The following is a 26,169-nucleotide window of genomic DNA, read 5'->3' as shown; positions in this document are numbered from 1 at the left end:
TTCAAGCTTTTTTCTTGCATTATATTCTCAAACTTATTTTATTTTATTAACCCTCTTTTAAAAATTATCTGAATTTATAAATAATAATTTTTTGCATTTATAATTTTATTTTTATTTTAAATTTATCATTACAAAATATTACAAATAGATTCAATATCAAATGAATTCAAAAATTTGGATATTAAGAATGAGTAGATAAATAAGATGATATATATATTTTATTTATTTTTATAATTATACAATATATAAATTAATTTATTTGCATTATGTTATAAACTTATAATATTTTTGATCATATAACTACAATGTTTCTCTGTCACAAGTGTTAGTTATAAATAAAATGTTTGAGGTACTGTCATCAGTTTTAATAATTAAAAAATAATTTGTGTTTAAAAATTTTAATAAAAATTTTTAAAAATTGATTAAATGGGCCACCCAATTAAAGCTCGTGGGCTGGCCCAATTAAAGCTCACTGATTGGCCTATTTAAGGCCCGACCCTATAAAGCCTTCCGCCTTAAAAAATCTATGAGATGACTCAACCTGGAGGTTTATTATTGTGTGAACTTAAGGTCTAATCTGACCCATAAATCCAATGGGCATGTCAGAGTTGGCCCAACCCAACCCATTAATGACTCTTCCATTTTTCTTACCTATTTAAATAACTTTTATATTTCATTTCGTACTATCATACACTGAGCGAGAAGCCTACGCATACTGAGTAAGAAGCCTATGCATGCTGACTGTCAATCTGGTGTTTCTTCGATTTTTGGCACATTCCTTGAGTCAACTTCTTTCATCGCCTCCTTGTTTGTGTGTGTATATATATATATATATATATTTCAGAATTCCCATCTCCTACTTCAAGTTCTTTTTAACGTTCAAGCTTAACCTGAATCCTCGGAACTGCATTTGATTTTTTGCAGTTCATCTGCAAAGCCATCTTTTTTTTGCCAATTTTCCTCAACTTAATCTCCTTATTCTTGGATGTTGCTTCTAAATTTTCGTCATTTTTAGTCTCATTTCTTGAGTCAACTTCATTTGCCACCGCCTCTTTCACATTTTTTTTTTTCAATTCTCACATATCTTACTTCCTCTTTTTCAGATGCTTAACCTCGTCCTGCATCCCAGAACCCACATTCGATTCTTCATCTTTCATCTTCGTTTGCCAAGATGTACCTATTCTAGTATCAATATTGTCAATTATACCATGTTTATCAGATGTTAGCCATTCCAACTCCAACATCATCAGTTAGACTGTTTTCATCCAGCATTGATACAGATATAACTGATTCTTTGCAATTCATCACTGGATCTGAAGGAACCATTTCAGTGTTAACATGATCAGTCAGTCCATCCTCTTTTACTTTCGACATAGAGATAAGAACACCCTTAGTTTTCTTCCTTGAAGGTGCTTTCTTCTTTCTTCTCCCCACATAAGCAAGAACAACGGTACTTGAAATCGGGGACTCACCGCTTAACACTCAGCTATTATTAGAGAAGTCCCTAAAACTGTATCAGATTAGGCAATCAACAGTCAGCCCCACACACTCCGCCATATCAAACATACACAAACATCGGCAAAGCTTTATGTTATAATCAGTGTGACTAATTCCAACTTCTTTATTTCGTAAATCCAAAAATGGAAGGTTCACCATTGATGACTCAGACAAAATGCCCATATTAGTTTTTTCTATCATTATCAGTAATCCAATTACATTTTAAATATTTGTGCTTTATTTGGGGAACTTACATATTTCAGTTTCTCATAAATTTGAAAAGAAAAAAAATCATTCCAGTATGTTGAAATCATTCAATTTTCACTATATATTTATAGTTTTTCTCTTCCTTTGAAAATCTAGTTACTGTAACTTCATTAGATTCAGGGGAACAAATTGCCGCCTTATAGTTTGATCAAAAATCCAGGTTCCCTCTAAAACCGTATTCATATAGGAGATATCTGAGCAGTTGATTGAGGAACAGCAAGAAGATCTATGTCAACAATTGAAGGATTGGAAAAATTATTGCCGAAGAATGTAATCTACAGATACAGAACACCACGTTTTCTACAGATCACAAATAACTTACAACAAATTGTTTAAAGCAACCTCTAATCTTATCCTTCATGCTCTGTATCAACTGCAAAACTCAGAACATAGATCGTCAAGCTTTATAAGATTATCAGCCGCGTACAATGGATAAATGTTGCTTTTTCCAGTGTCACTGCATGTCAGATTCACTTGATTTCCAACCTGGGTTGACTGTAAAAATGGACATCCATGAATATAAAGATAATATCCATAATGATTATAGAATACTGATAATAAAAGCATATAACAACTGTAATCTTCTCTAAAATCATGGTTTTTTATCAGTTTAAGCTGCATTGCACCTAAAACCCTCCCCTTGACTCAGGCTTCAGCACACATGGAAACTAGTTGAAAAACAGATTATATCCTAGGTTAAACCATTAGATTGGCCATGCCCTGTGATAATCATATTACATGTGTCATTTCCGACACTTTTTAATAGGGAAGAAGGACAAACAGAATAGGTTACTTCATTTAATCCCAAAATCTATTTCTCGTTAATAAAGTCATTGAGAATTTATTAAGTATTAGCTGCATTCTTATTCTCCATTAATAATTTCAGTAGTTGCATGAGATTTCATATTCTAAAATTTTGACTTTCACAGCAATGCATCACAAAGCTATTGCATGCTTACCATTCTCAGTATTCTTATGGAAGTTAATTTCTCAGCTTAGTTTAGCATGAACGCCGTATAGTGATTAGGAAGTTAACAAACAAATAAAAACATGAAGAGCAAAAGTTTTTGCCTCATTTACCTGACAATACACTTGTGCTTTGCAATTCCATAATGAGGTAGGGACACAACTCATGTAATGACACCAGGAACAATAATCATTCATGTTAACTCCATGGTATAGCTGAACCAGACCAAGTGTAAATCTGTCAAAACAACAGATCTTCAGTTAAGAGAATTCACAAAAGGCAGTAATACCAGGCACCCGAAACTATGCAACTAATAATTACAATGACTTTCCAACTGGCTCGTTGCTTTTAATGATTGATAACTTAACAATGCCTTCTGTTAACCATTTTGCGCCATGGACAATAAGAGATCCTTTACCCAAAAAAAAAAAAAAGGCATAAAACCAAAAAAAAAGAAAAAGAAAATAAAACTGATACACCAATCAGCTATAAAATATAGGCCAGGAGTAATAACAGTTGAAGAGGTCCAACAAAAAGTTTCTGAGCATCTCGAAGACTTAAACAAATACACAAAAGTAATTTTAGTAATTTACCCTATTTATGCACCTTCAAAGATGCTTTTACAGTCCACTTCAGGGAATAAAACAAGTTATACCAATTCAGAAATTGCAGAAAAGGATTACTGGGTCTTACCCGACAATCAATATGATCACTGAGAGAATCCACAGTACATACTGATACGTCCTATGTTTAGACTTGACTGAAGTTACAATGTATCCTGGAGGGACACTTCTTTGTCTAACCCATCCAAACTGGGGGCGGATCAGTAACACAAATCCAAGAAGAAAACCAGAAAGAAACCCTCCAATATGAGCAAAGTTGTCCACATGCGGAAGGATTCCCATGGCCAAATTTACCGTGATGATGAAAATCAGGGTCAGCATTGCTGCAAACTGCACAAAAAATCTTTAACCGTAAATTTGACATGAAGGTATAAAAAGTTTGTGGAAATTTCTGTTTAGTTTAGTGAACATTAAGTACCTTATTTGCATATATGGTCCAATTAGCAATAAGCTCAGAAAGCATGGCTCCCAATAACCCAAAAAGTGCACCAGAGGCGCCAACAGAGATGCTTTGCCGAAGAAAAAGAGCTGAGATTATACCTCCACCGAAGCCAGATATGACATAAAGCAACCCGATTCGGACTGTAAAGAAAAATTCCATACTAATTTTAGAACTTCAAACCCAAAAAATCATCAGAATGAAGGAGCTCCACAAGCAAGTTTAAATGAACTTTTACATCTTTTTCTATATATAGCAATCTGTTCTTTCAATTGGTTTCATCATAAGATGGAACAATCATCCAAATTCAAAAAAGACTAAATAATAATTCACCAGGGATGCCTGCACCTATTCCAGGTTAACCACCTTTCTTCTTTTCTGCACAGTGTTTTTGACAACCCTTCTCTAGTATAGTTGCAAGCCTATCAAGTCATATTCAAAGAAATTATAGCAGGCATATGACTGCCATGGTAGGACGAGAAATCGCTCAGTAATTGCAGAGTTCTCACTGTAATTACGTTTCAAATTAATATATTTAAAAGAATATGGCATCAGATACAAGAGGCAAGTAAAAAGTATGTATGAACAGCCATTTGATCCTAAAGAGGAGGTGTGCATATCACCTAGGTATTTCAAGTGCACTATTATTATCAACTCCTGCAGTGTGATTAAATAGAACTATAAAACTCAATCAACACAAATAAAGAACTGATAACATGTCAATTAAGTTTACAATGTTTACATGTACTTTAACATCCATGCTACTATGGCATTAAGTAAATTACACTATTATGTTTGATCTAAATATGTTGACCCAGCCAGGCATGCAACATTTAACATTTTGACCTCAAATATGTTCCGGAAGAAATAAAGTTTCATGCTTCAAATAACAGAGTAGATCATTATTAAGAATTAATAAGTAATACTCCTGACTCAATAACTAAGGAGAAACTAATTATAGTTGTAACCAGCCCATGGCTTTGTCAACCATTCAGTCTAGAGATTTATGTAAAAACAAGACAAGTTCAATAACAATGAAAATGAGAATCTAGATGCATACCAAACCCAAATTCTTGTTCAAGCCGAATTCCAATGAATAGTAGACTTAACATATTTGTAAGTAGATGAAAAACCCCACCATGCAACCACACACAAGTAAAAAGCCGCCATGTCTGGTGTTGTTTTGTCACCTTTTCTATTACCAAAGCACCCATCTTGTCTAATCTGAAGGAATAGAAACATATTTTGAGTATAAAACATCTATTTTCATACGTTATGAGCATGTTCTTCAAATGTATATTCAAACACCATAAATATATAACATTCAAAATTTTCAATTGTTCCAATGAAAAAGTAAACAACATATGTTGGATTTTTTTAGGTTTCTTGTCTATTTTTCCAGCATGAGAGAAAAACAAATGCAAGGCAAAGGAAGGAGGGATACAAGTGGCAGAAGGCTGGAAAATACCAGTCAAAAGATGTGCAGGACCACAGAGAGGCTGAAGAGAAACGTGGCAAGCAAAGATAGGCTTTACGGTTATGGAGAGAATCAATAATAAAGGTGAGAGCTGACCTCTCGAATGCCAAGCACTAGACTGGAATTGTAGTGGACTGTTTCATTGTATTGAGACTTACTCTTCCTTTGTAATGGATTCTGATATATTGATATGAAACCTGCGAATATTCAATCTTGTTATTATTGTGGCAGTATAGCTCTTGGTTGTGTGTGTTAAGTTGGTACAGGCGAGAGTATTGCCAGAAGAGTTGAGCAGGTCAGTTGGTGAAGCTCAGAAACCCAGGTATTTATCAGATGTACACATTCAGTAGCTTAGACATAACCTTGGGCGAAATATCCTAGCACATTCTAGCTCAACAATTTCACTTTTTCCCATATTTTGTCAAGAAATTATAATCATGTAACACAAGAGGAAAATGAAGCCCTAGATCATCATATAGAAAGCAATTACCAGCAGAAGGTAAAAAGCCATGCAGCTAATATGAGAGAAATGATGAACTCCTAACAGAAGAAACCTGTAACTATAGGCATTTTCTATACAGAAAACCTCCATACATGGGGGAACAAAAAGGAAAATTAACTTTCCTGTAACATCATAAAACAAGGACCAACAAGCATCATCACCCCATACTGTGAACTGATCGCATATAACTTCACAAGCTTCTAGATTAACAGCTTGACTGGGCAGTCAAAAACTTGAATTAATCGATCATTCAACAGTACTCCAAAACCTTATTACTCTATGCCATAAATATAAAACAATTCAGTTTCTCAAAGTTTCACTAAGTTTTTAACTCCATCAACTCACTTAACCAACTTGAGTTCAATACCAAAGCTATTACTGATCTCCATAATCTTTGATAAAGGCGAAACTAATGGCTTTACGCCAGAAAATTTCTTCAAAAAACTACCTCAGACTTCCTCCATGTGAAAGACAATCATCACAAAGGGAAGAAAATACACGACACACTCAAATCAGTAACTCTTCCAAAGCATGAGATGCTGATGCAAAAGCACCTATGATCATTCACAGTTAGAAAATCAACACATAAAAACACTTAACACATTATCCCAAAAACATTAAAAACAAATAATAAAAATAAAAATAAAAAAACCCGAAACTCACGTCGGAGTAGAAGGTCCAAGAAGCGGGTTCTGTTTCATAGGCTGAAACGAAAATCTCCCCAAAGATTTTCCCAAACAAGAACTCCCAGTATACTTCGGACAGTCATTAACATACATTGTAATTATAAACACAATAATGTTAGCTACAATGAATGCAGGTACCAGCCAAGTAAAATGCCGCTTAAACGACCTGGGTTCGCCCCAATCATCCGCCTGCGACGGCCTCGGCGTCGGAGAGGACGGCGACATAGCTGATGTTGCCGACGCAGACGCTGATACTCTTCTCAAGGGCGTCGGTGCCGTAGCCATCGTCCCCGACGTCGATGCCATGGAAGGTCCTCCTCCTCCTCCTGCACCTTGACTGGGCATGACGGATGTTTCATTCACTTACTCAGAACAAGCAACGTGGATTTAATTGATAACTGTGTATAAACAATGCGTTTCTTCCTTGTTATATCTTACTGATGTTGAAAGTTTGGAAAGTATTTTCTAGGCTAAAGAGCTTTTCCCCACCCAAGGTTTAGTGTAAATTCCATTTACACCTGCTAATTTTTTAAAACTTAAAATTTATCTATTTATTAAATTTTGTCATTACGACCAAGATAAAATCATTATTTAATAAAAATATTAAAAAATTATCACTTTTTTTCAGGTTTAAAAATCTAATAAATTCTATTTATCTAAAATTTGAAAAATAAATATTTTTTCTCTAAAGTTTTTTTCAGTTATCATTATCGATAGTTAGAGACGACTTCTCTTTCCATTATGGTTCATCCTCGATTGATGAAATATAACAAATTCTCTCCACCCAAAGCTTAAAAAATAAACATTTCTCTCCTATGGGTTTTTCGGCCATCACAATAGATAGCCGGAGTTGGTTTTCCTCTCCCTCTCAATTTCTCTCCATCCCAACGAAAAAAACGAATTATCTTCGTCTAAATCTAAAACAATTATGATGATTTATTGTCTTTATCTGAGATGAAAACATTGAAGATGAATAGTTATTTTCATTGGGATGAAGAGAAACGTTTTTATCAATTGGATTTATCTTTATAAGAGATAAAGACAACAAATCGTTGACATCTCCAACAAGTAAGTATTTGGCCCTTTTTATATACTAAATAACTTAATGTATCAACTGTAATTATATTAAGTAGTCATCTCCGACGAGTAAGTCTTTTGGCCCTTTTTACATAATGAATAACTTAATATATCAACTGTACGTATATTAATGTCCATTATCTTACGCATTGTTTATGCTGATTCCTTAGGGGAAAAGGTAGAACAGAATGTGCTTTAATTGGGTTTGGCTGAGCAAAACCAAATTATGACTCATACTTGGCGTATTACGCTATGTTTGATTTCGCAGAAAAAGCTGCACTTCGAATATTTTCACCCATGTTCACAATATGCATAATCCTTTGCAGTTGAAATTGGTTCTTTGGTTTAGCAAAATTAATAGAATATTATAATTTTTAAGGTGGAAGTCTGGGTTTAAACTTTTACCACATTTGTAAAATTTTGACTTATTTGATGCAGTAATTATAGGTCACTATACTTTAGGTTTACTCGACTAATAAATATTAATCCGATTTCCAGTTATAAAAAAAAAAAAAGGTTTCAGAGCAGCGACCAGTGGTCTGCAGAGTGGAAACAAAATGCAGCGACTAGGAGCAGCAATCTGTTGAGTTGTGAACTGCGAGCCAAAAAATAGCGTAATATGAAAACAAAACTTGCAGGTGCATAAATCAGGGTTTTGGCTCAGTTTTTGTGCAAGTGAGACTAATCTTTTCGGCTAGCCCATGAAACAAAGATGATTAGAAATTACAAAGAGACTATATATCTAAACAATAAGTATTTTAAAAACACCATTTTTTCTATTGGATTTTGCAGTGTAAATGCTTCAAATCTTGTGTCTTTAGGACTGTTAAACAGATCTTAGACCAAGGTACAACTTTGTGAGTCCTATTCAAGGAGACAAGACACACTGTAATATATAAAAAGTAATACTCAGTTAGGAGGACTTAATACCTTTATTCATGTTGTTAAACTCCCTCAAGAATTGGATGTTCAAAGGGAACAAATGCGTTCAAATGATCAGAGCTTCAGAGAAAAGTAATTGACTAATGGACTAAGTGAGAGACTGTTAATTAATATATATCTTTTCTGTTATTAGAATGGATAATACAGTAATAAAATATTTAATTATCAAGAACTACCCACATATAGTTGTGATTATTTTCAGAATTCAACATGCCAGAAATATCAAGATTAGGGTTATCTCCCTTTACATACAAATATTTTCTTGATAAAGGAAAATTAATCTAAGGATTTTTATAGACACTCCTTGAGCATATTTTGGTCTCCTGTTTTGCAATTTTGTGCCTGTGGTTTTTACTGCTCCAGGCAATACAATTTTGCAGATGTTAGAAAATTAGTGCTCCACAATTTAAATAATACATATATACCAACTTCACCAACTTAAACACTTTCCTGATCTAATGGATTTAATATAATTTTTCCTTTTTATGTTTGTCATATAGGGCTTGGCTATTGATCCTTCTAAATCAATTTCTTATTTTATATTGAGATGTAGGAAGGTATATATGGAAGTTTCTTATAAATATTCAATGGAGGAGAATCCACGACTACTTTCCATATACCTCACCAAATTCTTCAACCCAAAACGATTCTCATTTCTTTCTTTTTTTTTCGGTTTTCCTGTGACATAATGCTTTCTGATTCAACATCTTTGATGAAATTTTATCATAGAAGTGGGGGCCAATTCAACTTGAAAATATCGTCCGATGCCATGATGCAGAGAACGATCTTGGGAATGTGTTACAATCGATTCTGGTACTTCGTTTTAACATTATCCTTTTTGTGGATTTTTTTGCTTTTACTTGTTTAGATCTTCTGTGATGGTTAGCCCCGAGATTCATCATTTCACCGTCTTAGGCGACAATCATGTTGACAGTTTTGTTGATTACAAAGCGTTTCATTCTCTTGGTTTGCATGAAAGCCCCAATGAAGATATTCATAATTCAACTGATGATGAACCCTCCAATAATGATACAAAAAGCTCAGCTAGCTCTCATGAAGATTTATCCAAACCGACGAATTATTGGGTTAAAATTGCAGAAGAAGTTTTGGTGCCTGAAAAAGAAGAGAATGAAAGTCAACCTGTTAGAAAAGCCAGTGGCCGAGAGATTAAGAAGAAATTAACCAGAAAGGAAAGGAATAATCAGGTTAAAAGGGATAAATCGGTTGAATCATCTCGGATTGTGAAGGGGATTAAACCAGTTGCTAAAGAACCTGAAGCTGAATTAGATTTTGAAGGCTGAAGGGGTCGATTCATTTATGTTCCTCTCATTCCGAGAAGATTCAATGAGGACTTGCTGAGGAATTGTCGTTCACTAAGTGTTTGGTATGATATGTGAGAGTTCATAGCAAACAAGGGTCTTGGTCCTCGTATTGAAAATATTGACAAGGTTTATTCAAACACAGGATGGTTTGCAACAAACCAATTCATGTTAGAGGTGATTTTCCACAACAGAATGAAACAGTGCAAGTGTTTGACATGTAACTCATCTTTGGCTTCAGCAGTCTATTTCATACTACCCTGGACTTGATCTCAATCGATACCTTTGGTAAACGAATACTACGAAAATGAAAGACATTGAGTCACTTGAATTTGTTAAGTGGCTGAGCAGAAGACCTGAGTGGAAAAGAATGCATGGCAGAGATCATTTCTTTGTTGGGGGAAGAGTCTCTTTTGATTTCTTGGGAGAAACAGAGGAAGAGACTGGTTGGTCCAACAGGCTTTTGCGTTTGCCTCAATCTAGGAACATGACAATGTTGGTAATTGAGTCAAGATTTTGGAACAATAATGACTTCGCAATACCATATCCCACATACTTTCATCCTTCAAATGACAGTGAAGGCTTGCAATGGCAGAAGAGAATGAGGGAACAGGAAAGACCCTTTCTGATTTCTTTCGTGGGGGGTAAAAGACCCAATTCGCAAAATCCAGCCATCCGAAATAGAGTCATTGATCAGTGTCGAACCTCAAGGAAATGTAGGCTTTTGGAGTTTAGTAAAAGACAACTGGTGCGACAGGCCAATTCAGGTTATGAAGATGTTTCAAAGTTCTGCGTTTTGCTGACAGCCTGAAGGGGATTCATACACCAGAAGATCAACTTTTGATTCCATCTAGGGTGGATGCATTCCTGTTTCTTCCATCCGGGTTCTGCTTATGTACAATATACATGGCATTTGCCAAGGGATTATACTAAAGACTGTGTGTTCAATCCGGACGCTGATGTGATGAATGGCAAATTTAGCATTGAAAGGATTCTGGACAAAATTCCAAAAGTGAAGGTATCAGCAATGAGAGAGGAGGTCATAAGGCTGATACCAAGAGTAATATATGCTGATCCAAATGGTAGATTGGAGAGACTTGAAGATGCATTTGATATCACAGTGAACGCTGTTCTTGCTGGAGTTGCGAAGATTAGGAGGGAAATGAATAAGAGCAAGAGTTTGAGTACTGATATCACTGACAGAGTTGCTTGGAAGTATAATTTGTTTGGGACAGTAGGGAAACGTGAATGGGATTCTTTCTTTGGAAAACCAGAATAATATGAATATGGGCAGTGGGAAGAGAGTGAAAAGAGAGCAAATAGTAGTTGTAGTTATAATTTATTGACTGTAGGAGTATTACATTTTTTAATGCTGTCGTTTATAAGCATCAATAGTTGATTTGTCAATCTTTCAAAGCTGCTTTTGTGCTTTTTGCTTATGTTTGTTGCTTTGTTTACTTGTTTTGATCACATAAGCAATGTTGCTTGAATGATAACTCTTCCGATCTTTTGTCCTATTTTAACTTTAACAATTGAATAATCCCTGTTTTGAATTTGACATGTTGAGTGTAATCCAGATTGCAATGGTCAGAATTGGTCATGACCCTCCAGTAAACAAAGCAATTATCTTCCTTAGATAATACGACCAGTCGTTTTCATTTTCAACAGACACACGACACAATACGGCACGTCGTTGTGCTCTTTTTTATCAAAACTGAACAAATCCAGGACCAATCATGATTCATGATCCCACTCCAGAAAAAACAATCAGCAACAATAATCAAGATATTTACGCGCCAAAACGAAACGAGAACTTCAAGGGCAATCTCGTCCACTAAATAAGCTAACGAGGTCCTCTCGCATTTTGTGGCTACCATCAGACGCCTCTTCTTCACTCCCACTGTACAGACCATTTTCCACCGTCTTATTATCACTGCAGTAGTGTGGCTTCTCTACTCTTCGGTTCATGGCCGGCACGTGCAACTCCCTCTCGCCTCACGTGATCGGAAACACTGTTATCGAACTATCTCGAAATGGCAGGACTGGAGCTGCGTTTTCGGTTCGGATATCCACGAAGAGCCATGGAGTCACCACGGCCTCCACCGCTACGTGTAACAAGAAGGAAGGTCCGTCGTGCATATACGTCGGACCTATCGAGACCGCCAGTAAAGAAACTCTAGAAGCTCTCTATCGACAAGTAAATCTTAGATTTCTTGCTGCTAATTTATGTTTCTGTAGTCTTCATTTTGGTCAAATTTTAGTTAATTTAGAAACTTCTTAAACTTAATTATACTATCACCAAAATCAACTGAAGTTTTCTTTTTGTTATTTTAAATTTTAATCTTTTTCATTTTTTTAAGGATTTTGTAGCAAAAGATGTTTTAAAGCTACCAATCCTTGTTCCTTTTTCATCTTTCAAATATGGAAAAATGTAATCTGATTTCGAATCAAACGCGTTGATAAGAAATTTGGAATCAACCCATAAGGAGAGTTTTGGTTATGAATAGTAGGGATGTAGGTTTTGTAATTTATGTGTTATGACTAAACGACACTGTTCTCAAAAGTTTGGGCGAAATCAAAGTCATTGTCATTGTCATTGTTCAGGACCTTATTAAAATTAGCCTATAATTGTAGTTCTGTGAAAAATTCATGCATAAGAAACAATATACGATGGTCTCTTTCCTTTTGGGATATTATTGCTTCTTTGTAGTTCATGGAAGAACAATTAGAAGCTCTTTTGATCTGACTTGTTGTTTTTGTTTTAGGCACGCGATGCATATTACAGCGGAGAACCTTTGATAGTTGACGACATGTTTGATAGAGTGGAGGTAACTTCATATGCTGTATTGGTGGTCTTATTTGGATGTAAATGATGTCAACAGTGTGTAAAGGTAAACAATAATTCTCTTTTTTTATTGAAATAGTTAAAGTTGCGGTGGTATGGCTCAAAATCTGTTGTAAAGTATCCTCGTTGTAGTATCCGGCGACAGTCAACATATGCAGATGCGGAGGTAATTCTCTTTAAACCGATTTTGTTTTTAGTAATTTTGGGTTGATAATGGAATTGGGTTTACTATTACAATCATCATTGTGCTTTTATATTATGTTTCCAAAATCAGAAAAGACAGAAATTAAAATTAATAATAATGAGAGCTGGAGGGAGAGGGAGATAATAGTCATCTATTTCATATTCACTTCAAGTAGCAACCATTGATTTGTGGGAAAAATCTAATAAAATAAAAAAGCATCACAGAGCGCAAATTTACATCCCTGAACAAGTTTGTTTTTCACTCTTTGTTTCCATGAGTAACTCCATAAACTTATAGTTTTTTCTCAAGCTAAGAGCGGATGACTGATGTCCTATGCTAAATGGATCTCTTAGTTTGGTCCTAATTCATAATTAACCATTGACAATTTATTTGTTTACATAATTAGCATATTTGTGACTAGGAGCACTGTAATTTTCTTTTCTTCCTGTGAATATTGAGTTGACATGGATGTAGGGCAGGAAGATCTATCACAGGTTCTTGCATTAGCGAGCATATGGATCCTCATATTTGGTATTGGCAGTTCTATATGTTTTGTGCCCATGATCTACACTGTAGCTCTAGCATATCAGGATGCATTCAGTAAGGGAATATCCTATGGCAGTCAAGCATCTGTGTCAGGGTTTCTCGCAATGGCAAATGTTATTCTTTTCATGGCAGTGGGTGCATTAATTGGCTATCCAGTTGCCTCAGCCTCTGGTAAACATTTTTAATGTTATTTTGCATTTACAATAGAAAATATTAATTATTAACAATTTTTTACCATTGGTCTAGTGGGGAAAACATATATATATATATATATCATTTCTCTTGATGCATGTTATTTACTGATACTCCAATTCTTGCAGTTAGAGTGCTTCAGGGCCTGTGGTGGAATGACTTGGTGGCATTGAAAGGGGCATGCCCAAATTGCGGAGAAGAGGTCAGTTCCTAATAAATTTTAGCTTCTTGTAAGTCTAGGGGGCTATGACTTGTAGAAGCTATTATATTTTGCTTTTCTCTTAGTCTTGCTTTTGCACAGACATGTTGAATGTCCCACCATCTGGCATATATAGAATGAAGACTCTAGGCTTGATTTGACAAGAATTTTATATGATCCAACCTCCAATTCATTCGTCCTGACCGGTCTTGGCTCTTTCCTTCAGGTATTTGCATTTGTGACATCAGATCAAACCAAAACCTCCCCCCATAGAGCAGACTGTCATGTATGTGAGTCCTTACTAGAATTCCGTACGAAGGTTGAGGTAATTAAGTTCACTTCTGTTATTCTACAAAATACATGTTTTATGAAGCAAAATCTATTTGCTCTTTCTTATTTGAGTGAGTTGCAAAACACTTGGTCAAATTCTCTATTCTTGATCAAATTATCATCTTAGTAAGAGATTCATATTATGCTTCGACAGGAGGAATCAAATTATTTTGTAGAAGTGACTGCTTTCTATGATACCCCTTGATTCTTAGTCTTTTAACATGTAATAGTCCCAAATCATGTTGTATTGTGCAGCAATCAGGTTCAAGACTAGGAAGACAGTGGGTTTGTGGTCGCATATATCTTCTATCAAGGAGAAACAGACGCCAAAGATATTTGTAAGATGTCTTAGCAATTTCCGTATCACCATGTATAGAAGCATGATTCTTTCCTGCCTTTTTTTCTGGGCAGTTTGTGATCATATGAAGTTATTAAGGGATGGGGGTATAATCGACAGAACAGTGATCTATTGAACATATTTTATTGTAGAATTAACTCAATTTTAAGATGCAAGTTAAAACTGTAAAAGTTGGGTTCCCTTGAAAAATAAAGTTATTAGTTAACGTCGAGTTTGTGGTAACTGTTTGAATAGAACACTAACTGAAACCAGCAAAATGCATGTGGCTTTGATTGGAGTTAAAAGTAAAAATTTTTAGTTAATAAATTGAATAGAATGATACGGATCGTGGTTGCATATCACATGAATAAAAACAAGAAAACAAGTTTGCCTTGTGCAATTTAAAAGATATGGTTAATCGGTTATGTGAAATAAGTTGACATTTAACTTGATTAGCTTGGATCTGTCTTTGGCTTAAATGGAGTATCAAAATGAAAAATGATATATTCAAGGAACAATTTGTACATTAAACTATGTAGATAAGAATCAGCTTTTTCTACTTCAAATACAAAACACTTGCAAATGAAGCTATATAATCTAAAACCGAGCTGATGATACCATCCCTTTTCTGATCAGATTCCAAGCGGTTTCATCACAACTCACAAGAGAAGTAATTTTTATGGTCCAAATTACAATTGCTCCAAAGTAATTTTTTTAATGAGGCGTTGAAACATAGATTGCTTCAGAGTTTGCTTATCATTAAGTATGCAAACCATAGAGCAGGAATCATGAAGGATTTCCTATGTATTAGAGGCTAACATGTTCATACTCTGCAAAATAAAAAAGTTGCATAATTAAAAAAAATGAAAAGCAAATAATTGTGGCAAGGAACATTCTAATTGTTTTCTGAGGGTTACAGGCAATGTTGCCTCATTTAACCAAGTAAGATTGTTCAAACATCACTTAAAGATAAGGTGGGCACCAAAATCAATTGTTCCGAGCCAATCAGAAGTGTGCCAAGCTGTATACTAGAATCCATGCTAACTGTACAGCCAAAAAAATGGAACAAGGGTTAATTCTAAGACCAGGAAAGGATCTTCTTCTGTTATTTGGGCAAGCATCTTTTTTTTTTTTTTTTTTTTTCCGTAAAAGCTAGATAAACAGTGTTGGAATGCTAAAAGTACCAGAAAAAGAGTTATTGAGGCAAAAAGCCCCTCTTGGAGGAGAGCTCCATGGCCACCAAAATCTTCTTCATCAACCTTTAGTATCATTGCATAATAACCATATATAATCCCAGATGATATCAGCAAAAAACTGCAAAACCAACATTGACACCTAAAACTCAGCAAACAAATCTTCAAAAAATATAATGATGAAATTATGTTGATCATCGTATTTTAAATGACATAGCAGTGGATTGTTATGTTACTATAACCTCAACCCTCATTTGCTTATGAAAAATCTCTACAAAATGGCAACTGATAAATAGGCCAGGCCCATCTGTTTAAAGCACAACTTCACAGCATTAAAACTCCTAATCAGGAAATAAAGGGACATTAAAGACCACAAAGATTCAATCAGCCAACTACACTTTTCACTACGAGCTTCATCGAAAAAGGAAAAAACACTTAAATCATTCCTTTAAAAAGACCAGATTATTGCTAAACTTGACAATGCATATATGTTATTCGGGACCAACTCATGCTACGATTAAAAATGAACTCAAAGGCAACTTGTAAATGTAAAGAGGTGGGCACTCTCAGCAATTCAAAAAATGCAGTCCCAGAGTCAACTTCCAAGATATACCAAGTATATTACCTTCAAAGGTAATTTTGTTCTTGCCTCCATAACCTTTGGGCATGCATTATGTAAATAAATTGCTATGCCAATTCTAGAATACTTAATTACATATTATATAATAAACATCTTTTCCTTTGCCAAAGAGAATTGAGGGTGATAATTATGCAATACGTTCTTACAGGCTTGTAGGCATCCTTTCAACCTCTTCTTACACTAGAAGTACCTTCAACTAAAATCGAATTAAAACTTAGGTAAATAGACCACTTTAATCTTTCAGTTTTGTAAATAACAACCCAGCAAGCAGTGGAATTAGTCATCAATATGCAACCAAGTCACTCAATAGCATTCAGACTGACAATGGATTTCAAAACATCATAGCTTCATTTCAAATATACTAATAAACTTCAGCAACAAAATTAAGAAAAAGGTGCAAGAAAACAAAAAGAAAAAGCAACTAAGAGTTACTATACCCAGACTTATCAATTAATTACAACAGCTATAGAGAGGTAAACATCAACTTACACAACGATCCATATGCCTCCAACTAACGGAATAGCACCCCATAACAACCCACAAACAATGGCCACCACTTGTCGAATCCAATGCAACACATCTCCCAATTGATCCTGCACGAAATTGAGTCATAACAATCATTACCTTCAAACGTAATTCCAAGCTTTAAATTACACACATTTCATTGATTTATTATTGAAAAAACAACACAAAGACCTTAATTTGATTTATACACAATATAATTAGTAAAGATTCAGTAGGTAAAAATTAGTGACATTAAATAAATAACTACAATATCGGTTCAACAACACAGTAAGAGTTACAAACACTAAACTTAATTACTTTCAAAACCATATCAGAATAACGAAAACGCCAAATCAGGATCACGATTCAAGAATCAGTTACCTTGTCCCAAGATGCATCTGGATCCAACAACTTGGCGAATTTGAAGGGAGACAAGTGACCGTTCTGGTGCTGTTGAAGATTAAATTTGACTGATTTGCTTTCTTTCATTCTGGGATTTGGATTAGATTTTTTTTAAGATTAAAGATATTACAAATTCGTGAAAAGACGGCGATGATTGAAGTTAGGGTTTGTGGATGAGGCAATGAAAGAAGAATCAAAATGAGAAAGCAGTTTGGAATTGGATTGAAGGAAAATAAAATTAAAAAAGAAAGTGAAAATGCTGTAGATCTGAAATGACTGGAATTCAGAGTTTTTGTTTATGGAGCAAATCACCAAGTGTGGTGGCCACGTGATTTGATGGATGTAAAGGAGTCAAATGAGTCGGACGCCCCATGTCTAGCAAAAAAGCTCAGCGCGATAAGACCCGATTGATACTGTAGTATATCAGGGCTTAAGCCTAAGCGCAAGGTCTGTATACTGTTTATATAATTAATAAAAAAATTAATACTCATAATATTAAATTTTTTTTTTATTAAAATTAATAAGTTAACCCGATTTGGTCCAATATATATAGGGTCAGCCATGAGCTTTATAAATTTTGTGGATTGTTCAATTCGACATATTGTATTGAAGTCAGCTCAATCCGATTTATTGACATATCTAGATACATATGATTTAGCATTATTAAAATAATCTAATAATGAGATTTGTGTGATATTAATTATAATTCTGGGATTATAAATATGTAAGTAAAAAAATACAATACAAAAAACTTTTGAAAGAGAATAATAAAATTAATAAAGTATTATAGTTAAAAAAAAAGAAAGTTTCGAATTCAAATATTTTCTAGGTCTATACAACTCTTACCAAAAAAAAATATACGGCAAATTTTTTTAGAGCATTGACCTTACTGACTCATTCCATTTTTGCCTATCTCACAATCAAAGCCACATGTAGTGTTTCATTCAAATTCATCCCCAATAATAGGTTACAATGGGTTATAACATTTGTATTAATTGATTAATTTTTTAAATATTTATTGTTTTATTTTATATTTTTGTTTAAAATTTTTGTAATGAATTTGACATTTTTGTTTGAAATTGGTTATTAATGGATAGATTTAGATTATTCATTATATTAAGATGTGATTTTGTCTTAATATTGTGAATTTTGTCGAAAGATAGTAAATTTTTCATAGTAGTAAGTTTAGAGTTTATGATTAAATTTTCAAATTTTCCTTAAGGATATAATATTCTTTGGGTTGCAATTGGTTGTTAGTGGATAAACAAATGTCTGTGGGCCTTTTATGATTTGATTTGTGGAGTAAAATGATAATTTTGATAAGAAAATCAATGAATTTTCATTTGGTTCATGGGAAAAACCAAGTAGGTTTCATCATGTCTATTGGGTAAATCTTGCACACCTGCATCGTTCTTTAGAATAAGGGGCAACTTGGTAAGTATTGGGGCAGATAAATATATGTTTGAACACACTTGATAAAGGGTAAATTAATATTTTCACCAAGATTGAAATGATATTTTACATTGTTTTTGAAATAAAAAGTTGTTATAAAGGTCACTGCATCAGATTAGGTGTAGTATTGAGCTCTTTACTTACATGTTTGTACTCTTCTTCACTCCCACTGTACAGACCATTTTCCACCGTCTTATTATCACTGCAGTAGTGTGGCTTCTCTACTCTTCGGTTCATGGCCGGCACGTGCAACTCCCTCTCGCCTCACGTGATCGGAAACACTGTTATCGAACTATCTCGAAATGGCAGGACTGGAGCTGCGTTTTCGGTTCGGATATCCACGAAGAGCCATGGAGTCACCACGGCCTCCACCGCTACGTGTAACAAGAAGGAAGGTCCGTCGTGCATATACGTCGGACCTATCGAGACCGCCAGTAAAGAAACTCTAGAAGCTCTCTATCGACAAGTAAATCTTAGATTTCTTGCTGCTAATTTATGTTTCTGTAGTCTTCATTTTGGTCAAATTTTAGTTAATTTAGAAACTTCTTAAACTTAATTATACTATCACCAAAATCAACTGAAGTTTTCTTTTTGTTATTTTAAATTTTAATCTTTTTCATTTTTTTAAGGATTTTGTAGCAAAAGATGTTTTAAAGCTACCAATCCTTGTTCCTTTTTCATCTTTCAAATATGGAAAAATGTAATCTGATTTCGAATCAAACGCGTTGATAAGAAATTTGGAATCAACCCATAAGGAGAGTTTTGGTTATGAATAGTAGGGATGTAGGTTTTGTAATTTATGTGTTATGACTAAACGACACTGTTCTCAAAAGTTTGGGCGAAATCAAAGTCATTGTCATTGTCATTGTTCAGGACCTTATTAAAATTAGCCTATAATTGTAGTTCTGTGAAAAATTCATGCATAAGAAACAATATACGATGGTCTCTTTCCTTTTGGGATATTATTGCTTCTTTGTAGTTCATGGAAGAACAATTAGAAGCTCTTTTGATCTGACTTGTTGTTTTTGTTTTAGGCACGCGATGCATATTACAGCGGAGAACCTTTGATAGTTGACGACATGTTTGATAGAGTGGAGGTAACTTCATATGCTGTATTGGTGGTCTTATTTGGATGTAAATGATGTCAACAGTGTGTAAAGGTAAACAATAATTCTCTTTTTTTATTGAAATAGTTAAAGTTGCGGTGGTATGGCTCAAAATCTGTTGTAAAGTATCCTCGTTGTAGTATCCGGCGACAGTCAACATATGCAGATGCGGAGGTAATTCTCTTTAAACCGATTTTGTTTTTAGTAATTTTGGGTTGATAATGGAATTGGGTTTACTATTACAATCATCATTGTGCTTTTATATTATGTTTCCAAAATCAGAAAAGACAGAAATTAAAATTAATAATAATGAGAGCTGGAGGGAGAGGGAGATAATAGTCATCTATTTCATATTCACTTCAAGTAGCAACCATTGATTTGTGGGAAAAATCTAATAAAATAAAAAAGCATCACAGAGCGCAAATTTACATCCCTGAACAAGTTTGTTTTTCACTCTTTGTTTCCATGAGTAACTCCATAAACTTATAGTTTTTTCTCAAGCTAAGAGCGGATGACTGATGTCCTATGCTAAATGGATCTCTTAGTTTGGTCCTAATTCATAATTAACCATTGACAATTTATTTGTTTACATAATTAGCATATTTGTGACTAGGAGCACTGTAATTTTCTTTTCTTCCTGTGAATATTGAGTTGACATGGATGTAGGGCAGGAAGATCTATCACAGGTTCTTGCATTAGCGAGCATATGGATCCTCATATTTGGTATTGGCAGTTCTATATGTTTTGTGCCCATGATCTACACTGTAGCTCTAGCATATCAGGATGCATTCAGTAAGGGAATATCCTATGGCAGTCAAGCATCTGTGTCAGGGTTTCTCGCAATGGCAAATGTTATTCTTTTCATGGCAGTGGGTGCATTAATTGGCTATCCAGTTGCCTCAGCCTCTGGTAAACATTTTTAATGTTATTTTGCATTTACAATAGAAAATATTAATTATTAACAATTTTTTACCATTGGTCTAGTGGGGAAAACATATATATATATATATATCATTTCTCTTGATGCATGTTATTTACTGATACTCCAATTCTTGCAGTTAGAGTGCTTCAGGGCCTGTGGTGGAATGACTTGGTGGCATTGAAAGGGGCATGCCCAAATTGCGGAGAAGAGGTCAGTTCCTAATAAATTTTAGCTTCTTGTAAGTCTAGGGGGCTATGACTTGTAGAAGCTATTATATTTTGCTTTTCTCTTAGTCTTGCTTTTGCACAGACATGTTGAATGTCCCACCATCTGGCATATATAGAATGAAGACTCTAGGCTTGATTTGACAAGAATTTTATATGATCCAACCTCCAATTCATTCGTCCTGACCGGTCTTGGCTCTTTCCTTCAGGTATTTGCATTTGTGACATCAGATCAAACCAAAACCTCCCCCCATAGAGCAGACTGTCATGTATGTGAGTCCTTACTAGAATTCCGTACGAAGGTTGAGGTAATTAAGTTCACTTCTGTTATTCTACAAAATACATGTTTTATGAAGCAAAATCTATTTGCTCTTTCTTATTTGAGTGAGTTGCAAAACACTTGGTCAAATTCTCTATTCTTGATCAAATTATCATCTTAGTAAGAGATTCATATTATGCTTCGACAGGAGGAATCAAATTATTTTGTAGAAGTGACTGCTTTCTATGATACCCCTTGATTCTTAGTCTTTTAACATGTAATAGTCCCAAATCATGTTGTATTGTGCAGCAATCAGGTTCAAGACTAGGAAGACAGTGGGTTTGTGGTCGCATATATCTTCTATCAAGGAGAAACAGACGCCAAAGATATTTGTAAGATGTCTTAGCAATTTCCGTATCACCATGTATAGAAGCATGATTCTTTCCTGCCTTTTTTTCTGGGCAGTTTGTGATCATATGAAGTTATTAAGGGATGGGGGTATAATCGACAGAACAGTGATCTATTGAACATATTTTATTGTAGAATTAACTCAATTTTAAGATGCAAGTTAAAACTGTAAAAGTTGGGTTCCCTTGAAAAATAAAGTTATTAGTTAACGTCGAGTTTGTGGTAACTGTTTGAATAGAACACTAACTGAAACCAGCAAAATGCATGTGGCTTTGATTGGAGTTAAAAGTAAAAATTTTTAGTTAATAAATTGAATAGAATGATACGGATCGTGGTTGCATATCACATGAATAAAAACAAGAAAACAAGTTTGCCTTGTGCAATTTAAAAGATATGGTTAATCGGTTATGTGAAATAAGTTGACATTTAACTTGATTAGCTTGGATCTGTCTTTGGCTTAAATGGAGTATCAAAATGAAAAATGATATATTCAAGGAACAATTTGTACATTAAACTATGTAGATAAGAATCAGCTTTTTCTACTTCAAATACAAAACACTTGCAAATGAAGCTATATAATCTAAAACCGAGCTGATGATACCATCCCTTTTCTGATCAGATTCCAAGCGGTTTCATCACAACTCACAAGAGAAGTAATTTTTATGGTCCAAATTACAATTGCTCCAAAGTAATTTTTTTAATGAGGCGTTGAAACATAGATTGCTTCAGAGTTTGCTTATCATTAAGTATGCAAACCATAGAGCAGGAATCATGAAGGATTTCCTATGTATTAGAGGCTAACATGTTCATACTCTGCAAAATAAAAAAGTTGCATAATTAAAAAAAATGAAAAGCAAATAATTGTGGCAAGGAACATTCTAATTGTTTTCTGAGGGTTACAGGCAATGTTGCCTCATTTAACCAAGTAAGATTGTTCAAACATCACTTAAAGATAAGGTGGGCACCAAAATCAATTGTTCCGAGCCAATCAGAAGTGTGCCAAGCTGTATACTAGAATCCATGCTAACTGTACAGCCAAAAAAATGGAACAAGGGTTAATTCTAAGACCAGGAAAGGATCTTCTTCTGTTATTTGGGCAAGCATCTTTTTTTTTTTTTTTTTTTTTCCGTAAAAGCTAGATAAACAGTGTTGGAATGCTAAAAGTACCAGAAAAAGAGTTATTGAGGCAAAAAGCCCCTCTTGGAGGAGAGCTCCATGGCCACCAAAATCTTCTTCATCAACCTTTAGTATCATTGCATAATAACCATATATAATCCCAGATGATATCAGCAAAAAACTGCAAAACCAACATTGACACCTAAAACTCAGCAAACAAATCTTCAAAAAATATAATGATGAAATTATGTTGATCATCGTATTTTAAATGACATAGCAGTGGATTGTTATGTTACTATAACCTCAACCCTCATTTGCTTATGAAAAATCTCTACAAAATGGCAACTGATAAATAGGCCAGGCCCATCTGTTTAAAGCACAACTTCACAGCATTAAAACTCCTAATCAGGAAATAAAGGGACATTAAAGACCACAAAGATTCAATCAGCCAACTACACTTTTCACTACGAGCTTCATCGAAAAAGGAAAAAACACTTAAATCATTCCTTTAAAAAGACCAGATTATTGCTAAACTTGACAATGCATATATGTTATTCGGGACCAACTCATGCTACGATTAAAAATGAACTCAAAGGCAACTTGTAAATGTAAAGAGGTGGGCACTCTCAGCAATTCAAAAAATGCAGTCCCAGAGTCAACTTCCAAGATATACCAAGTATATTACCTTCAAAGGTAATTTTGTTCTTGCCTCCATAACCTTTGGGCATGCATTATGTAAATAAATTGCTATGCCAATTCTAGAATACTTAATTACATATTATATAATAAACATCTTTTCCTTTGCCAAAGAGAATTGAGGGTGATAATTATGCAATACGTTCTTACAGGCTTGTAGGCATCCTTTCAACCTCTTCTTACACTAGAAGTACCTTCAACTAAAATCGAATTAAAACTTAGGTAAATAGACCACTTTAATCTTTCAGTTTTGTAAATAACAACCCAGCAAGCAGTGGAATTAGTCATCAATATGCAACCAAGTCACTCAATAGCATTCAGACTGACAATGGATTTCAAAACATCATAGCTTCATTTCAAATATACTAATAAACTTCAGCAACAAAATTAAGAAAAAGGTGCAAGAAAACAAAAAGAAAAAGCAACTAAGAGTTACTATACCCAGACTTATCAATTAATTACAACAGCTATAGAGAGGTAAACATCAACTTACACAACGATCCATATGCCTCCAACTAACGGAATAGCACCCCATAACAACCCACAAACAATGGCCACCACTTGTCGAATCCAATGCAACACATCTCCCAATTGATCCTGCACGAAATTGAGTCATAACAATCATTACCTTCAAACGTAATTCCAAGCTTTAAATTACACACATTTCATTGATTTATTATTGAAAAAACAACACAAAGACCTTAATTTGATTTATACACAATATAATTAGTAAAGATTCAGTAGGTAAAAATTAGTGACATTAAATAAATAACTACAATATCGGTTCAACAACACAGTAAGAGTTACAAACACTAAACTTAATTACTTTCAAAACCATATCAGAATAACGAAAACGCCAAATCAGGATCACGATTCAAGAATCAGTTACCTTGTCCCAAGATGCATCTGGATCCAACAACTTGGCGAATTTGAAGGGAGACAAGTGACCGTTCTGGTGCTGTTGAAGATTAAATTTGACTGATTTGCTTTCTTTCATTCTGGGATTTGGATTAGATTTTTTTTAAGATTAAAGATATTACAAATTCGTGAAAAGACGGCGATGATTGAAGTTAGGGTTTGTGGATGAGGCAATGAAAGAAGAATCAAAATGAGAAAGCAGTTTGGAATTGGATTGAAGGAAAATAAAATTAAAAAAGAAAGTGAAAATGCTGTAGATCTGAAATGACTGGAATTCAGAGTTTTTGTTTATGGAGCAAATCACCAAGTGTGGTGGCCACGTGATTTGATGGATGTAAAGGAGTCAAATGAGTCGGACGCCCCATGTCTAGCAAAAAAGCTCAGCGCGATAAGACCCGATTGATACTGTAGTATATCAGGGCTTAAGCCTAAGCGCAAGGTCTGTATACTGTTTATATAATTAATAAAAAAATTAATACTCATAATATTAAATTTTTTTTTTATTAAAATTAATAAGTTAACCCGATTTGGTCCAATATATATAGGGTCAGCCATGAGCTTTATAAATTTTGTGGATTGTTCAATTCGACATATTGTATTGAAGTCAGCTCAATCCGATTTATTGACATATCTAGATACATATGATTTAGCATTATTAAAATAATCTAATAATGAGATTTGTGTGATATTAATTATAATTCTGGGATTATAAATATGTAAGTAAAAAAATACAATACAAAAAACTTTTGAAAGAGAATAATAAAATTAATAAAGTATTATAGTTAAAAAAAAAGAAAGTTTCGAATTCAAATATTTTCTAGGTCTATACAACTCTTACCAAAAAAAAATATACGGCAAATTTTTTTAGAGCATTGACCTTACTGACTCATTCCATTTTTGCCTATCTCACAATCAAAGCCACATGTAGTGTTTCATTCAAATTCATCCCCAATAATAGGTTACAATGGGTTATAACATTTGTATTAATTGATTAATTTTTTAAATATTTATTGTTTTATTTTATATTTTTGTTTAAAATTTTTGTAATGAATTTGACATTTTTGTTTGAAATTGGTTATTAATGGATAGATTTAGATTATTCATTATATTAAGATGTGATTTTGTCTTAATATTGTGAATTTTGTCGAAAGATAGTAAATTTTTCATAGTAGTAAGTTTAGAGTTTATGATTAAATTTTCAAATTTTCCTTAAGGATATAATATTCTTTGGGTTGCAATTGGTTGTTAGTGGATAAACAAATGTCTGTGGGCCTTTTATGATTTGATTTGTGGAGTAAAATGATAATTTTGATAAGAAAATCAATGAATTTTCATTTGGTTCATGGGAAAAACCAAGTAGGTTTCATCATGTCTATTGGGTAAATCTTGCACACCTGCATCGTTCTTTAGAATAAGGGGCAACTTGGTAAGTATTGGGGCAGATAAATATATGTTTGAACACACTTGATAAAGGGTAAATTAATATTTTCACCAAGATTGAAATGATATTTTACATTGTTTTTGAAATAAAAAGTTGTTATAAAGGTCACTGCATTGATGACATCGATTGGTTTTCATTCTCCAATGACATCTTTCAGTCTCACTTGCGTGTCAAGTGCTATTGGTTGTCCTCCAAACCAATGGGGTTGTTCGGTTTTTAGCAATTAGTTTAGTAGCTTGACCACCACTTGAGACCTTATTTGATCTTCTACAATGGGGTGCGAAGGGAAAAATGTTTTGTCTAAGATTGAGGGAAATTAATAAAATGTTTTGCCAAAAAAAAAAAAGTTTCTTAAGGCTCTTCATTTATTATCAAATTGTTAATGATGAACATTCCACTTGCAATAACTATGCAAGATTTAGGGGTATAATCTTATGCAAGAAAATAATGATGAACATA

At 34.1% G+C, this 26,169-nt stretch overlaps 5 protein-coding genes and 1 pseudogene across 8 annotated transcripts; 3 read left to right on the top strand and 3 right to left on the bottom strand.

Annotated features, from left to right (window-relative positions):
- Nucleotides 1-1,970: 1,970 nt before the first annotated feature.
- Nucleotides 1,971-6,873, bottom strand: LOC123204593 (RHOMBOID-like protein 1). 2 transcript variants are annotated; one of them, XM_044621340.1, is made up of 6 exons: nt 6,436-6,873; nt 4,854-5,017; nt 3,773-3,936; nt 3,425-3,684; nt 2,845-2,968; nt 1,971-2,259 (listed from the first exon to the last, which is right to left on the bottom strand). In XM_044621340.1, exons 1-6 carry the CDS (start codon nt 6,801-6,803, stop codon nt 2,134-2,136), a joined length of 1,206 nt encoding a protein of 401 aa, XP_044477275.1. In that variant the 5' UTR covers nt 6,804-6,873; the 3' UTR covers nt 1,971-2,133. The 2 variants fall into 2 exon arrangements, with proteins under 2 accessions (XP_044477275.1, XP_044477285.1); XM_044621350.1 differs by having other exon boundaries at nt 6,625-6,873.
- A 2,292-nt stretch (nt 6,874-9,165) lies between these two features.
- On the top strand, nt 9,166-11,075 carry LOC123208633 (annotated as a pseudogene).
- A 463-nt stretch (nt 11,076-11,538) lies between these two features.
- LOC123209239 (PGR5-like protein 1B, chloroplastic) lies at nt 11,539-14,661 on the top strand. Its single transcript, XM_044627117.1, has 7 exons — nt 11,539-11,993; nt 12,562-12,624; nt 12,721-12,807; nt 13,305-13,542; nt 13,692-13,765; nt 13,989-14,087; nt 14,348-14,661. The coding sequence occupies exons 1-7, from the start codon at nt 11,763-11,765 to the stop codon at nt 14,432-14,434; spliced, it is 879 nt and encodes a 292-aa protein (XP_044483052.1). The 5' UTR covers nt 11,539-11,762; the 3' UTR covers nt 14,435-14,661.
- A 249-nt stretch (nt 14,662-14,910) lies between these two features.
- LOC123209240 (respirasome Complex Assembly Factor 1-like) lies at nt 14,911-17,561 on the bottom strand. Of its 2 annotated transcripts, XM_044627120.1 has the most exons (5): nt 17,148-17,561; nt 16,752-16,855; nt 15,614-15,743; nt 15,412-15,473; nt 14,911-15,259 (listed from the first exon to the last, which is right to left on the bottom strand). In XM_044627120.1, the coding sequence occupies exons 1-4, from the start codon at nt 17,253-17,255 to the stop codon at nt 15,435-15,437; spliced, it is 381 nt and encodes a 126-aa protein (XP_044483055.1). In that variant the 5' UTR covers nt 17,256-17,561; the 3' UTR covers nt 14,911-15,259; nt 15,412-15,434. The 2 variants fall into 2 exon arrangements, with proteins under 2 accessions (XP_044483055.1, XP_044483054.1); XM_044627119.1 differs by having other exon boundaries at nt 15,112-15,473; nt 17,148-17,559.
- A 1,197-nt stretch (nt 17,562-18,758) lies between these two features.
- LOC123209266 (PGR5-like protein 1B, chloroplastic) lies at nt 18,759-21,754 on the top strand. The gene is made up of 7 exons (XM_044627177.1): nt 18,759-19,086; nt 19,655-19,717; nt 19,814-19,900; nt 20,398-20,635; nt 20,785-20,858; nt 21,082-21,180; nt 21,441-21,754. The coding sequence occupies exons 1-7, from the start codon at nt 18,856-18,858 to the stop codon at nt 21,525-21,527; spliced, it is 879 nt and encodes a 292-aa protein (XP_044483112.1). The 5' UTR covers nt 18,759-18,855; the 3' UTR covers nt 21,528-21,754.
- A 249-nt stretch (nt 21,755-22,003) lies between these two features.
- LOC123209267 (respirasome Complex Assembly Factor 1-like) lies at nt 22,004-24,654 on the bottom strand. Of its 2 annotated transcripts, XM_044627179.1 has the most exons (5): nt 24,241-24,654; nt 23,845-23,948; nt 22,707-22,836; nt 22,505-22,566; nt 22,004-22,352 (listed from the first exon to the last, which is right to left on the bottom strand). In XM_044627179.1, the coding sequence occupies exons 1-4, from the start codon at nt 24,346-24,348 to the stop codon at nt 22,528-22,530; spliced, it is 381 nt and encodes a 126-aa protein (XP_044483114.1). In that variant the 5' UTR covers nt 24,349-24,654; the 3' UTR covers nt 22,004-22,352; nt 22,505-22,527. The 2 variants fall into 2 exon arrangements, with proteins under 2 accessions (XP_044483114.1, XP_044483113.1); XM_044627178.1 differs by having other exon boundaries at nt 22,205-22,566; nt 24,241-24,652.
- Between the last annotated feature and the right edge of the window lie 1,515 nt (nt 24,655-26,169).

Source organism: Mangifera indica, chromosome 2, assembly GCF_011075055.1.
Source record: "Mangifera indica cultivar Alphonso chromosome 2, CATAS_Mindica_2.1, whole genome shotgun sequence".
Taxonomy (NCBI): Eukaryota; Viridiplantae; Streptophyta; class Magnoliopsida; order Sapindales; family Anacardiaceae; genus Mangifera; species Mangifera indica.
Note: the sequence above shows the minus strand (reverse complement) of the source record. Positions and strands in the feature narration are given on the sequence as shown.

Bases quoted from the DNA above. Each gene is read 5' to 3' on its own strand.
- LOC123204593 (XM_044621340.1), bottom strand. From the start codon at position 6,803: ATGCCCAGTCAAGGTGCAGGAGGAGGAGGAGGACCTTCCATGGCATCG. The intron at 5,018-6,435 runs GTGAGTTTCGGG...CTATTCCTTCAG, and splicing joins CTTGGACCTTCTACTCCGAC to ATTAGACAAGATGGGTGCTT. The intron at 3,937-4,853 runs GTATGCATCTAG...TTTTCTTTACAG, and splicing joins TGAACAAGAATTTGGGTTTG to TCCGAATCGGGTTGCTTTAT.
- LOC123209266 (XM_044627177.1), top strand. From the start codon at position 18,856: ATGGCCGGCACGTGCAACTCCCTCTCGCCTCACGTGATCGGAAACACT. The intron at 19,718-19,813 runs GTAACTTCATAT...TTATTGAAATAG, and splicing joins ACATGTTTGATAGAGTGGAG to TTAAAGTTGCGGTGGTATGG. The intron at 21,181-21,440 runs GTAATTAAGTTC...TGTATTGTGCAG, and splicing joins AATTCCGTACGAAGGTTGAG to CAATCAGGTTCAAGACTAGG.
- LOC123209267 (XM_044627179.1), bottom strand. From the start codon at position 24,348: ATGAAAGAAAGCAAATCAGTCAAATTTAATCTTCAACAGCACCAGAAC. The intron at 23,949-24,240 runs GTAACTGATTCT...AATTTCGTGCAG, and splicing joins CAGATGCATCTTGGGACAAG to GATCAATTGGGAGATGTGTT. The intron at 22,837-23,844 runs GTAAGTTGATGT...TTGGTTTTGCAG, and splicing joins GGAGGCATATGGATCGTTGT to TTTTTTGCTGATATCATCTG.
- LOC123209240 (XM_044627120.1), bottom strand. From the start codon at position 17,255: ATGAAAGAAAGCAAATCAGTCAAATTTAATCTTCAACAGCACCAGAAC. The intron at 15,744-16,751 runs GTAAGTTGATGT...TTGGTTTTGCAG, and splicing joins GGAGGCATATGGATCGTTGT to TTTTTTGCTGATATCATCTG. The intron at 15,474-15,613 runs GTACTTTTAGCA...TTGGCTGTACAG, and splicing joins CCTCAATAACTCTTTTTCTG to TTAGCATGGATTCTAGTATA.
- LOC123209239 (XM_044627117.1), top strand. From the start codon at position 11,763: ATGGCCGGCACGTGCAACTCCCTCTCGCCTCACGTGATCGGAAACACT. The intron at 11,994-12,561 runs GTAAATCTTAGA...TTTTTGTTTTAG, and splicing joins TAGAAGCTCTCTATCGACAA to GCACGCGATGCATATTACAG. The intron at 14,088-14,347 runs GTAATTAAGTTC...TGTATTGTGCAG, and splicing joins AATTCCGTACGAAGGTTGAG to CAATCAGGTTCAAGACTAGG.